The sequence below is a fragment of the Microplitis demolitor genome, chromosome 7, assembly GCF_026212275.2.
Source record: "Microplitis demolitor isolate Queensland-Clemson2020A chromosome 7, iyMicDemo2.1a, whole genome shotgun sequence".
Classification (NCBI taxonomy): domain Eukaryota; kingdom Metazoa; phylum Arthropoda; class Insecta; order Hymenoptera; family Braconidae; genus Microplitis; species Microplitis demolitor.
The window spans coordinates 20,621,008-20,632,813 of NC_068551.1; the positions used below are offsets into that span (position 1 = coordinate 20,621,008).

The following is an 11,806-nucleotide window of genomic DNA, read 5'->3' on the forward strand; positions in this document are numbered from 1 at the left end:
AGTTTGTGAATTCAAAATTGTACATACGAGTTACCGTGGCCGAAAACGCTATTTATACACTAATATCCTCAATAAATTAATCTTAATATTAATAAATTATGGAATTTTGATGAAAAATTAAATAACAATTTGACATTTTTTATTAATTAATGGTTTAAAAAAAAGATAAATCTTTAGTTTATTAGAATTTTATTAAAAGCATACAGATGTACAAACTTATTCAGATGTTGATATAACGATTGAGTGAACAAAACAAATGAAAATTATGAAATTTTTATAAAACATATTTTTGATAAAATGAATTATGGCATAATTTTTATTTCAATGATACAGAGTGCAAATAAAAATAATTATATTTTTTGAAACTACTCTTTGGATGAGTGAGTAATATTCACTACCATTTAAATTATTCTAATGAGCCATTTAATTTTAAAATTAGCATCTCGTAAATTTAATTTATAATTTTATATTACCTCAATTAATTTCACAACTGGAATTAATAAATATTATTTTTCTTATTAATTTGACGGTGACTTAATATGTCCTTGCAATAAGATACTATTTGTAGCGCTATGATAAATAACAAAAACAAAAGGACGATTAATGTCAACTGTAATCGGTGTAGAGTGCCAACTCCTTGATGATTCAAAAAGCACATTTGTTGCTGGAAAAATGATAAAAATTTTTTTAAATTACCTGTAAAAATAAACGTTGGCTATTTTTAATTTCAAAACGTGACACAACGACGGACTTTTCTTTCCGCGAAAAAAATTGGAAATTTATAAAAAAAGGGAAGTTATTGGTTTCGGTCCGATTTTCGGGCTCGATAATATCAATGTATTAAAAGGTATTGTCTTGCTCAGAAAACTTTAACATGTATGGAATAATGTGTTTGAGTTCAAGGAGTTTGAAAATAGCGGGGTTTCGAGGCTGCCCCGCAGGGTCAACGGTTTTTCAGATTTTTTTTTAATATAACGTTTTATAAACTTTCGAAAATTCAAGGAAAAATCAATGATTAACTTAATACGATTAAAATATGTTTAAAAAAAAAAAAATTGTTCAGAAATAATTCAAAAGCAGTTTTTTCTGATCATATTTTGCACTAAAAAAAATGAAAAAAATCATCACTTTTAATAAAGAGTAAAAAAAAGTCTAAAAACATTAATTCATTGAATCAAATCAATCATTTTTTTTTGCATTTTCAGAAATTCCAAAATCGTTTAAAAAAAACTTCGTCATTGCGTTACGTTTTGATGTTTATAATAGTAAACTCTTTTCTAACGATTTTTTACACGGGTAAATAAATGAAAATTAAGAATAATTCAAAAGAAATACAAAAATAAAATTGATTAAATGATTTTCGCCATCAGTTAACAAATAACTACCAGCAGTTGTAGCAGCTTCAGTTCCATGTTCATTAACTCCAATCAAAGCGTTGTGGATTACTTTACTGATCTTAAGTGGCAGACGGTCTGTAATACCACTAAAATTAGCATTGTCTCGAAACATATTAGTCATTCCCATTTTTTCAAGAAACGGCTCAAGCTTAAGTGTACTCTGGACTTTAAACTTGGGCATATGCAAGTATATTTCCGTTTTTATTTGATTGTTTTCGAGTGATTTAAAATTTATTTCTGCAAGTGATTCTCTAACTCTACTCAGATCGCTTATTTCATTTGGTAAAATTATAAACATACTCGTAGCGTCATCTCTATTTGTTTTCTAGTAATTCAACATATATATCAATATTGACAATCATTTTTTATTGACAAAGTCGTTAGATTTTTTTTACCTCATACGGAAGCTCGATATAAACTGCATCTATGTCAGGCAGAGGTCCATAGTTGAATGAATTTAGTTGATACATTGCATCAACATTTATTGTAGTTTCTCCATCAATATGAAATGGTCTTGGACGAGTATTTTCTGAATCAAATTTAAATAGCCACGGTCCGCTAAAATAAACTACACTTGCCAAAACCATTATTGCGTTATCTAAGTCATCTGCATGAATTCAAAATATTATGTCATTTATTAATAATAAAATTAAATCGAAATATAAATATAATTATAAAAATTATATATGTCAATAACTTACGAGATTCAACAATCTCTTCAATACAGTCATCAGTTTTTTTCGCGTACCATTTATTTATTATTTTACATGCTTCTGCGGAATGTTTAAAGTTAATACTTTTTGTCGAAGATCCGAATATATTTTTTATAATATTTTTGAACTCATGTTTTATTTCAAAACCATCGATGGTAAAAATTGTTTGGGCTAATTTAAATTTAACCTTTTCAATTTTCTGTTTTAGTCAAAAAATTCAATAATTATTATTAATTTTACTCAGTATTTTTTTTTTTTTTTTTTTTTTTAATAAACTTACATTAAAATAATCAACAAGCGATTGAAAACCGTTTTTATTAATTTCATTGTCTTGATGCAGATGTAAACCAGATTTTATTTCTTGTTCAGTTATATCACGAGCTCCAAAAGCTGCCATAGATAAAACGATTCCAATACTTAATGGCGAATAAATGAGATTATCTTTTTCATAATCTGATATTGTCTATATGATGAATTTTTTTGAATTATTAATATGAAATTTAAAAAGATTTAGTTTAAATAACGACGTGATAATTAGCAAAGTGTCTGACTGATTATTTTTCGTAGGTGATTGTGTGCAATTTTTAGATACTAATAGTAAGAGAAAAAATTATTTGAGTAACCTTGACAAAAATACTATATATATACTAGATAAAAAATTGATTTTTAGATGAAAAATTTTTAACTTCCTTATTTTCGCATAAATGGAGGATTTTCTGAAATGGAGTTAGACCATTTGCTAATTAGAGCGTCGATAAACTTGCTTACTTTGTAAAAATCAATTGAAAATTTATTAATTCCACTCAAAACGGCACACAAATTTTTGTTATTTTCTGATCGTTCTTCTGCCATTTCTCCAAAACACGTCGACTTTAACAAAATAATTTCTGGAACTGATGATTTATCTCTTAAAATATCCTATTTAACAAAGTAATAAATTTATTATTTACTTTTATTGGTTCAATTAAGTTAATTAAAGTTTCTCACGTTGATCCATTATCATTCAATTACCAAATGAAGTTATCCTAGTAAATAATTACACAGCATACTTCACTTGTATAATCAATAATATTAATGACGTATATACTTACTAGTATTTTATTAAAAACAAAAAGTATTCCTGTATTTTATTGATTGTGCAGATAATTATTATTGATTTGTCAGAATAATTAAAATCAGAAATATGATTAAAGTTTTATTTTAAAAGTAAATAAATTTAAATTAACAAGTCTGCCACAATTTCACTGTACGAAGAGCATGCAACAACTATTGTCGAGCTACTGAGAGAATTACTATTGAATTGATGGTGGGGCAATAAGAATCGTGTGCTTGTTGAATAGATGCTCGCATTTGATATAGTGCAAGTCATAGATTCTACGTATGAAGATATATTGACATTTTTTTTCCATAGATTATTAAGTATAACTTTAGTATTTCTACTTTATCGTTATTTCAAAAGTAAAAATAATATAGCGATCAATTATATCAACTGAGTTTTGTATTTTTAAAAAGTGTTAATTTGGCTAAGAGAAAAACGTGGGCTAAGTTTCTATTTACTGCGCAACTTCAAAGACAATACCGTTCGTCGACTGAGTGACAGATAAAAAAACTGCAGACCCCTTTTAAGACAGCAAATGTTAAAACTGTAGCTAGTAATTCGAAATGAACGTTATTTTTTTTATTTTGGCCTCAAGATCGTCACATTTTCTTTGCCAAAAACTTGAAGCTTGATGACCGTCACGTAATTATTTAATAATTAATGCAACGAATGAGGTCACGGTCTAAGCGATCAGAAATTCAATTCATAATATAATATTATAAATTTTTATTTTATTTTTTTCTATGTGCTATCATTTTTATCTAGGCCACATAATCGACCCAAGTTCTGATCAAAATATTTTTAAATATTTTTGTATCTATAGCTTTTTCTGTCTTCGGGTATTTCGTTGAGGCAATTTTCGGGTCAAGTAATGAGTTGGCAAATAAGTTTGCATGAGGAAAATGAATTATTAATGAGCTTACAAAAGTAACTACGCAACAGAATACAACAACACGCAATAACTATAGTTGGGTTGGGTTGGGTTATTGATATAAAGGAAACACTCTCGGTAATTTCAATATAAGCCAAGTAGTTTTCTAGTTCGTCGGAATTATTACTGTTTATTTTTCTATAAATTTGAGTATTTCTACTTTACCTTAATATGTATAGAAGGTTACGAGTACATGCAGCGACCTATTGTATCGGCTTAATTTTTAATAATTTTTCCGTTTGAAGATAACAGATTTCAAAAGGAATTTTAGTGGTTACCCTGATAGAACGAGTTGATCGTAAAAAAGTTTATCATTCATTAGTTTCCGATCAACTTGATGACAAGTTATCGACAACTTCAGCTTTTGCAATTTTTGGCTACAAGTTAGCGCCAACTTTCTCAGAAAGTTGGCACCAGTATGGAGCCGCAATTGGAATGCAAGTTTCTGAGGAAATTGAAAAAAAACTTACCGCAAACTTTTGCAACCAACTTTCTCAGAAAGTAACCGTCAACTTTTTGGATTTACAACTTTTGCCACCAACTTTCTCAGAAAATGTCTATCAACTATTGGAGGTACCAACTGTTGGCGGCCAACTTGGTGTCCCGTTGCGGCTGCAAGTTTCTCGTCAGTTTCTCGCCAACTTGGCTATCAGGGTACTATTTTATATATTTTAGAATTATATAATAACAAATGTTAGAGGAAATTGTCACATATTCTCTTTATCATATTCAAAAAAATACTGAAATTTTATTGACTGCGCGCGAACGATAAATAATTTTTCTCTTATACAGATGATAATTTTTCTGAAATTCAAATTTTTAGTTTATGTCATGATTTTAAAAAATCTTAAAAATTCTTGAGACTTTTAGTTGTTGATAAAAAATCATTTATTTAGTTATCATTAAATTAAATGATAAAAAAAGAGTCATTAATAAAAATACATTTTTCAGAGACATTTAATCGTTTATTTGAAAAAAAAAAAAAAAAAAAAAAAAAAGTGATTATACGTTACATAAATTATTTATTTATTTATTATCATGCTAGTGTTTATGAATAACAACTATTTTATTATTTTTAACTTAAATTTTATCATGAAAAAATATTTTTCATCATTACATTACTCAGTCGTAATTTGCTTTAACTCATAGACGGTAGTTTCACATGTCCTTGGAATAAAACAATATTTCTAGAATTATGATGAAGAACGTATAGAAAAGGATGATTTATTTCAACAGTTATCGGTTCCGGGTCTGTAAATGTTGATGAAACTGCCATCACAACAACAGCTGAAAAAAATATTTTTATTCCTAAGTATAATCATAAAATATTTTTTATAATTTTATTGTCGCAACATTTATAGAAGCTCGAAAAAATATATATTCTAAAAGCTATTATTATATTAAATTGAAAAATATTATAAAGTTGGCTCGGAAATATGGCCTTGGAATAGAACAACGTTTGCTGCAGAATGTACAATCGCATAGATAAAAGGTCTATCAATCATCACTGTTATCGGTGGAGGTTGTGGAACTTTAGCTGTTCTAAACGATATGCCCACCACTAAAATAAAAGAGATTTCTGCTAATAAGATCATCATATTTATACTTAGTGATTATGATTATACACAGAAAAAAAAGTTGTCTTGAATTGTGAAAATATTTTTTTAAACAAACGTTTTCGGGAACCAAGTCAATATTTTATTAAGCCAAGAAAATTTGTCTTGGTCAAAAGAGATTTCTATTTATCAATAATATTTACCTTCAGTCGAGAATTTTTTTTTTCTGTGTAGTCAAAATAATTTTTTTACTCAAATTTCAATTGCCAAACAAATTAATTAATGTATACCTTAAGTATAAATTTTTTTTTTTAACATTAATTTAAAAAAAAAAGAACAATAATTACCAGTAACAGCAGCAGCTTCACTTCCTTCCTCATTGACTTCGATGAAGGCTTTTTGAATAACTTTGCTAACTTTCAATGGCGGACTACTTGCTATTCCGGTAAAATCAGCAGTATCTTGGAACATGTCAGTCATTCCCATATTCTCAAGAATAGATTGTAGTTGAAGAGTACTTTCAGTTCTGAATTTAGGCATGTAAAGATTAATTTGAGTCATGCGTCCATTATCATGAAGCTCTCTGAAGTTTACTTTACTAAGAGACTCTTTAGCCTTCTCAAGACCATTGTTTTGATTTGGTAGAATTATAAACATACTGGTTGCATCATTTTCGTCTTCTCTCTGATAAATTTATCGGATTATAGTTTTTACAAGAAATCATTTCAATCAAAAAATTCAACTCTACCTCATATGGAAGCTCAACATAAATGGCATCGAGCTCAGGCAGCCTTCCATACTTGAAGTAATCTTTTTGATACATCATGTCGACATCTTTGGTTGTTTTTTCATCAACATGGAAAGGTTTTGGTTGAGTGTTTTCAGGATTGAATTTTGAGAGCCAGAGTCCTTTGAAGTAAACTGCGTTAATTAAAACCAATGCAGCTTGCCTTAGGTCATCTGTAAAAATGTTATAAATATTTTAGTTTTTACTAATAAATAGATTTTATTATTTACTGACCTGGTTGTAGAACATCTTTAATTCGATTGTTAGTATGTTCTTCACACCAAGTGTTAATTATCTTAGCAGCTTCTTCAGAATTGGAGAAATCCAAACTTTGTGCAGCTGAACGGAAGTAATTTTCCGTGATATCTTTGAATTCGGGTTTCATTTCTAAGTCATTGGCTGTAAAAACTTTTTGAGCTAATTTAAGTTCAACCTTCTTTACGTTCTATATTCAAAAAGTAAACAAATTAATAAACAAAGGAAGAAAATATTCTTTAATAATATGATAAATATCAAGTTTAATTAATTTGATAACCTTACATTGAGATTGTCAATAAGTGATTGGAAACCTCTTTTACCAACGGCGTCATCTTCAGGCATATGTAAACTCGATCGCATTTGTTTTTCTGTATTCTCACGAGCTCCGTAAGCTGTCATTGATAATACGATACCCGCACTTAATGGCGAACAGATAAGATTATCTTTCGCATTTACCGATGATGTCTAAGTAATTACAATAATATTTTTATGTCCTTTTTTTAGAAAAATAAATAAATAGGTATTATGCGCACGAAAAAAAATGAATCTCTAACTATTAAGCCTATTAATGGGTTCGATAGTTTTTACTTTTGGCATAAGTAAAAAATTACTATTCCATAAGTAAAAGATAAAAATGCATAGTAATTTTTAATTAACGATGGCACATATTTTATTTATGGAATAGTGAGTTTTAACTTTTGTCTAAAGTAAAAACTATTGGATCCCATTAGTGGTTTTGGGTCAGTAATTTTTTCTTATTTTTTTTTCTGTACAAAAAAACAGATATTATTTATTTACTTTGTAAAATTCTGTCGAAAATTGATTCATCCCATTAGAAACTGCTCTCAAAGCTTCTTCATTTTCTGCATCTTCCGCGACTACCAAATTTGAAAAACTTGAAATTAATAAAATGGCCCCAATAAGCCATTGGATCTCTAAAACAATAATTGTTTCACTTGAATTAACAAACTTTACAAGGATAATTATTATAAATTTCATTATTAAACTTACGACTAATCATTTTTGTTTAAATAATATTTAATTAATTTCACGATCCACTTAAGTCAAGACACGAATTGCAAATGATAACGGATAAAAATATCATGCCTATTTAAAGACCCCACTATTTGCAACGTTTGCTAAATTTCCTACATACAATTTTAAATATTTTCTTTTAAATAATAAAATTTTTACAATACTTCAAAGGTCACAGGCGAGTAAAGTTATCAAACTGATGACTCAAATAAATTATTTTATTGGTATGGCAATAATGATAATAATTACTGTGAAAAATCCCTTGGATTGATAGCGTCAACTATCTGTTTTTTTATTGCATAATTGTTACATATTCAACAAATTATTTTTTATCGTTCAAATACTGAGTTAGTCATCTGGGTTTTTCAGTATTGTTTGTTAAATTATATAACAGTCTCATTAAAAATAGAAATCTTTTTCCTTATTATTTTATCACTACAATATTTTATTTAAACTAACAGCCAATCAAATTTATCACTTGTTTATATATATATTCATATTAGTTCATAAAAATGTTTTTTAATTACTTACTGTAATTTTTCTTGCATTTTTTTCTTCCATAAAATTACGGCCATATGATTGGAAGTTGGTAAAAATTTATTAGTGAATTTTTATTTGATAATTTATAAAATAAATAATTTTTATTTTTTTTTTAATTTCAAATTCATTTAATTTATTAATCGACAGTTCGTTATTACTAGTAATAACTTATATCATTTCAATTTGATTTTTTGAAATAATTTAAATTTACAACTCAGCTTTTAATTATTTATTTATTTATTTTTAACTATTGCTATAAAGTATCATAGTTAAATTCAATGTATTTATTGTATAAAGATATCTATTTTTACGTAGATATTAATTTTTTAAAATTTACATTCTTGGTAATTTTATATGTCCTTGGAACAAAATTGTATTTGTTGCAATATGATGGAGTACGTATGCAAAAGGACGATCAACATTGACTCGTATAGGCTTTACCGGATAAATCGGTAGAGACATAGGAACGGCAACGACAGCTAAAAAAACAAAATTTTTAAAATTTAAGTTGTAATCAATAGGATGCAAAAAGTTGATAATTTTATCGTCAGTTAAAAAATGTGCTTTTGAAACAGAATGTCATTTGCTGAAAAATGTGTAGATAGAAAATTTTACTGTCAAGACGACCAATAAACTCCACCTAATGCAGCATTAAAAATATACATTTATGTTTAACACTGAGATGAATTTTTTGAATGCAATTATAAATTTAGTATCACTTGAGCAAGCTTTGAAAATTATCCAATCATTAAGTCGTTAAACCAATCAACAAAACAATAATTATTAAATTATTAAGAAAGTTTGTTATTACCAGTAACTGCTGCTGCTTCACTTCCTTTCTCGTTAACTTCAATGAAAGCTTTCTGGATAACTTTACTAATTTTTAGCGGTGGGTCATCTGTTATTCCTTTAAAATCCGCAATACTTTGGAACATGTCAGTCATCCCCAATTTCTCGAGTATTGTTTGAAGTTGAAGTGTACTTTCAATTTTAAATTTCGGCATCTCAAGATGCATGAGTGTCCTATGCTCATTATCATGAAGTTCTTTAAAGTTTATTTTATAAAGAGATTCTTCAAGTTTTTTCAATCCCGTTATTGTATTTGGCAAAATTATAAACATGCTAGTTGCATCGTTTTCATTTTCGCTCTGATTATAAAAAATAAAGCAATCATTTATTTGGAATTAAACTATTTAGAATAGATTAATGTGAGTTTATTTTAGACATTGGTAGAAAATAGTACCTCATATGGAAGTTCCACAAAAATAGCATCGAGATCAGGTAGAGCTCCATAATTGAACGAGTGTTCTTGATACATCATATCAACATCTTTCGTAGTTGATTCATCAACATGGAAAGGTCGAGGCGAAGTATTATAACCTTTGAAAGGATAATTCCAATAGCCTTTGAAATATACTGCATTAACCAAAACCATCGAAGCATCTTTGATATCATCTGGAAACATTCAAATCCACTTTAATATTTATTTTCATACCTAATGTGACTACAAGTTCCATAGGTTACCTGCTTCAACAACTTTTTTGATACGATTATTAGTTTTTTCTGAACACCAATTGTTAATTGTCTGACTGGCTTCTTCAGACTTACTAAAATCTAATGTCTCTGCAGTTGATCGGAAATAATTTTCTGTAGTATCTTTGAAATCAGGTTTCATTACGATACCGTTTTGCATAAAAATTTTTTGAGCTAATCTCAATTCAACTTTCTTCAAACTCTATATAAAATAAATTAACATATTAATCAAACAATTCTTTCTCGATTACCAATTTAATAATCTTACATTGAGATTATCAATTAGTGACTGAAATCCTTTTTTGCCAACTTCATCATTTGCAGGAATATGTAAAGCTGATCGCATTTGTTCTTTTGTATTTCCACCAGCACCATAAGATGTCATTGATAATACAATATCTGCACTTAACGGGGAGCAGATCAAATTATCTGATTCTTCATCTGACGACGTCTAAATAATAAATTATTATTACCATTAATGAAAATTTTACATTGACGCTCTTAAAAAAAAAAAAAATATTTTCATTAAATCAAAAATTCACTTTGTAGAAATTTGCTGCGAAATGATTGATTCCATCAGAAACTGTTTTCAAAGCTTCCTCATTTTCTGGCACTACTGCTGCCATTGTATTTCCGAAAAAATTGAAAGCTATTAAAATAGCTCCAACAATCCACGTAATACCTTAAATAGTATTTATTTCAATTATTCATTATAATTTACCATGACAACTTCTGGATACACAGAGAAAAAAAATAACCTTTAGAAACATTGTATTGTTTTCTTACTAGAAATGCCATTGAAAATTTTCAATCTAAAGTAAGAGACCCAGTATCTGATCAGAGAACTAGTAAGCGATCACTCATGTATTTGTAAATCTGTAGATACTAAATTTTATTAAATATACATTTACAAATGTATGAAGTGATCGAGTAGTAGTTCCCTGATCGAGTACTAGGTCTTTTACCTCATGTTTAGTGAAAAAATTTGAAGATTTCACTCAAAATCATTTTGTTAATCGAAGAAATCTAATTTTAGTTTAAAAAATATATGAAATATATAATAGCAAGTAAGATATGAAATTAATTATACAATAGGGTAGAAGTATCATTTTTGGACATTTAATATTTTATTTTAATTAATGAAAAAGTATAAAATAAAATTTTCATTCTAATACAGTAATGAAAGAGTCTTTGAACGAATTGAAAAAATAAATTATGCAACTGCGTACGTTCAAAATTATTTTATTTAAATTTCTTAAGTGACTAAAACAAGCCCTAAAGTGGCCAAAAACGGTACCTCTAGTCTAATATGTAGTGACTCACTACTTGAACAAATATTGTTTTTACCAAAGTTATTTTTTTTCAGTGTATTATAAATTTAAAAATCATTTTAAGTTACTTACTGTGATTCATTGTTATTACAAACAGCGTAAAAATAACTTAACGCTACGATCTACGTTAGTCACAACGTCAACGTTGTATGATTACTGATACAAAGACAGTCGGTATTTAAAGGCTTGTTTTGCTATATTGGGATATCCCTCTACTTTTTTTAAAGAAAACTTGTTAAATATTTCTTTATAATTTTATTTTTATTTGTGAATTTTTGATAATGTTAAAAAGATCAAAGGTTTTTGAAGTTATCGAAACGATGACTTAGTTGTTCTTCTGCTGCTATCAATAACTGTTGGCACTATTAGAGCTGATAACATAAACCATTTATTTTTGTTACATAAGTAATACATGTATGATTTATTTTTTAAATTCTTAGTAGTGTTATTCGTATTATAAAGAGTACGGGTCGCGGGCACTATTTATTTTTAAAAAAATTTTAAAACAGTAGTAGAGAATATTTGTTATGAATAATTTTATCTAGATCATTTTCGACAGAAAATCTTTATAATTTTTAAACTTATCAGCTAAAGATCGACAAAATTTGTTAGTATCGATTATAGTA

General features: G+C 27.6%; 4 protein-coding genes across 17 annotated transcripts in view; 1 reads left to right on the forward strand and 3 right to left on the reverse strand.

The window, feature by feature from the left end:
- The window catches only part of LOC103574021 (MAP7 domain-containing protein 2), a 129,154-nt gene that overhangs the window by 32,920 nt on the left and 84,428 nt on the right, over window positions 1-11,806 (forward strand). For 6 of the 14 annotated variants that reach the window (XM_053740787.1, XM_008553351.3, XM_053740788.1 and 3 more), the window contains exon 1: window positions 5,165-5,452. The exons of the other annotated variants lie outside the window; for them this stretch is intronic. In XM_053740787.1, coding sequence (XP_053596762.1) covers window positions 5,398-5,452 — 55 coding nt within the window. In that variant the 5' untranslated portion in view covers window positions 5,165-5,397. Of the gene's footprint in view, window positions 1-5,164; window positions 5,453-11,806 lie in introns of those variants that run through there. 14 annotated transcript variants of the gene reach the window in all.
- On the reverse strand, window positions 174-3,389 carry LOC103574026 (ovalbumin-related protein X). The gene is made up of 7 exons (XM_014442942.2): window positions 3,202-3,389; window positions 2,879-3,028; window positions 2,391-2,573; window positions 2,099-2,309; window positions 1,793-2,004; window positions 1,386-1,722; window positions 174-664 (listed from the first exon to the last, which is right to left on the reverse strand). The coding sequence occupies exons 2-7, from the start codon at window positions 2,960-2,962 to the stop codon at window positions 519-521; spliced, it is 1,173 nt and encodes a 390-aa protein (XP_014298428.2). The 5' UTR covers window positions 2,963-3,028; window positions 3,202-3,389; the 3' UTR covers window positions 174-518.
- LOC103574041 (antichymotrypsin-2) lies at window positions 5,390-7,841 on the reverse strand. Its single transcript, XM_053740800.1, has 7 exons — window positions 7,753-7,841; window positions 7,540-7,676; window positions 7,024-7,206; window positions 6,718-6,928; window positions 6,445-6,656; window positions 6,044-6,380; window positions 5,390-5,701 (listed from the first exon to the last, which is right to left on the reverse strand). The coding sequence occupies exons 1-7, from the start codon at window positions 7,760-7,762 to the stop codon at window positions 5,556-5,558; spliced, it is 1,236 nt and encodes a 411-aa protein (XP_053596775.1). The 5' UTR covers window positions 7,763-7,841; the 3' UTR covers window positions 5,390-5,555.
- On the reverse strand, window positions 8,531-11,520 carry LOC106693767 (leukocyte elastase inhibitor-like). The gene is made up of 7 exons (XM_053740799.1): window positions 11,253-11,520; window positions 10,392-10,531; window positions 10,118-10,300; window positions 9,841-10,051; window positions 9,560-9,771; window positions 9,128-9,464; window positions 8,531-8,795 (listed from the first exon to the last, which is right to left on the reverse strand). The coding sequence occupies exons 1-7, from the start codon at window positions 11,260-11,262 to the stop codon at window positions 8,650-8,652; spliced, it is 1,239 nt and encodes a 412-aa protein (XP_053596774.1). The 5' UTR covers window positions 11,263-11,520; the 3' UTR covers window positions 8,531-8,649.

What these genes read in the sequence shown, in the direction of transcription:
- LOC103574026 (XM_014442942.2), bottom strand. Translation starts at nt 2,962, where the DNA reads ATGGCAGAAGAACGATCAGAAAATAACAAAAATTTGTGTGCCGTTTTG. An exon ending in TGAAGAGATTGTTGAATCTC is followed by an intron (nt 2,005 to 2,098) that starts GTAAGTTATTGA and finishes GAATTCATGCAG; the next exon opens with ATGACTTAGATAACGCAATA. An exon ending in ATATCGAGCTTCCGTATGAG is followed by an intron (nt 1,723 to 1,792) that starts GTAAAAAAAATC and finishes TTGAATTACTAG; the next exon opens with AAAACAAATAGAGATGACGC.
- LOC103574041 (XM_053740800.1), bottom strand. An exon ending in TTTCGACAGAATTTTACAAA is followed by an intron (nt 7,207 to 7,539) that starts GTAAATAAATAA and finishes GTAATTACTTAG; the next exon opens with ACATCATCGGTAAATGCGAA. An exon ending in ATGTTGAGCTTCCATATGAG is followed by an intron (nt 6,381 to 6,444) that starts GTAGAGTTGAAT and finishes TAAATTTATCAG; the next exon opens with AGAGAAGACGAAAATGATGC.
- LOC106693767 (XM_053740799.1), bottom strand. An exon ending in CAAAAAAGTTGTTGAAGCAG is followed by an intron (nt 9,772 to 9,840) that starts GTAACCTATGGA and finishes GAATGTTTCCAG; the next exon opens with ATGATATCAAAGATGCTTCG. An exon ending in TGAAGCAGCAGCAGTTACTG is followed by an intron (nt 8,796 to 9,127) that starts GTAATAACAAAC and finishes TTGTTTTTTTAG; the next exon opens with CTGTCGTTGCCGTTCCTATG.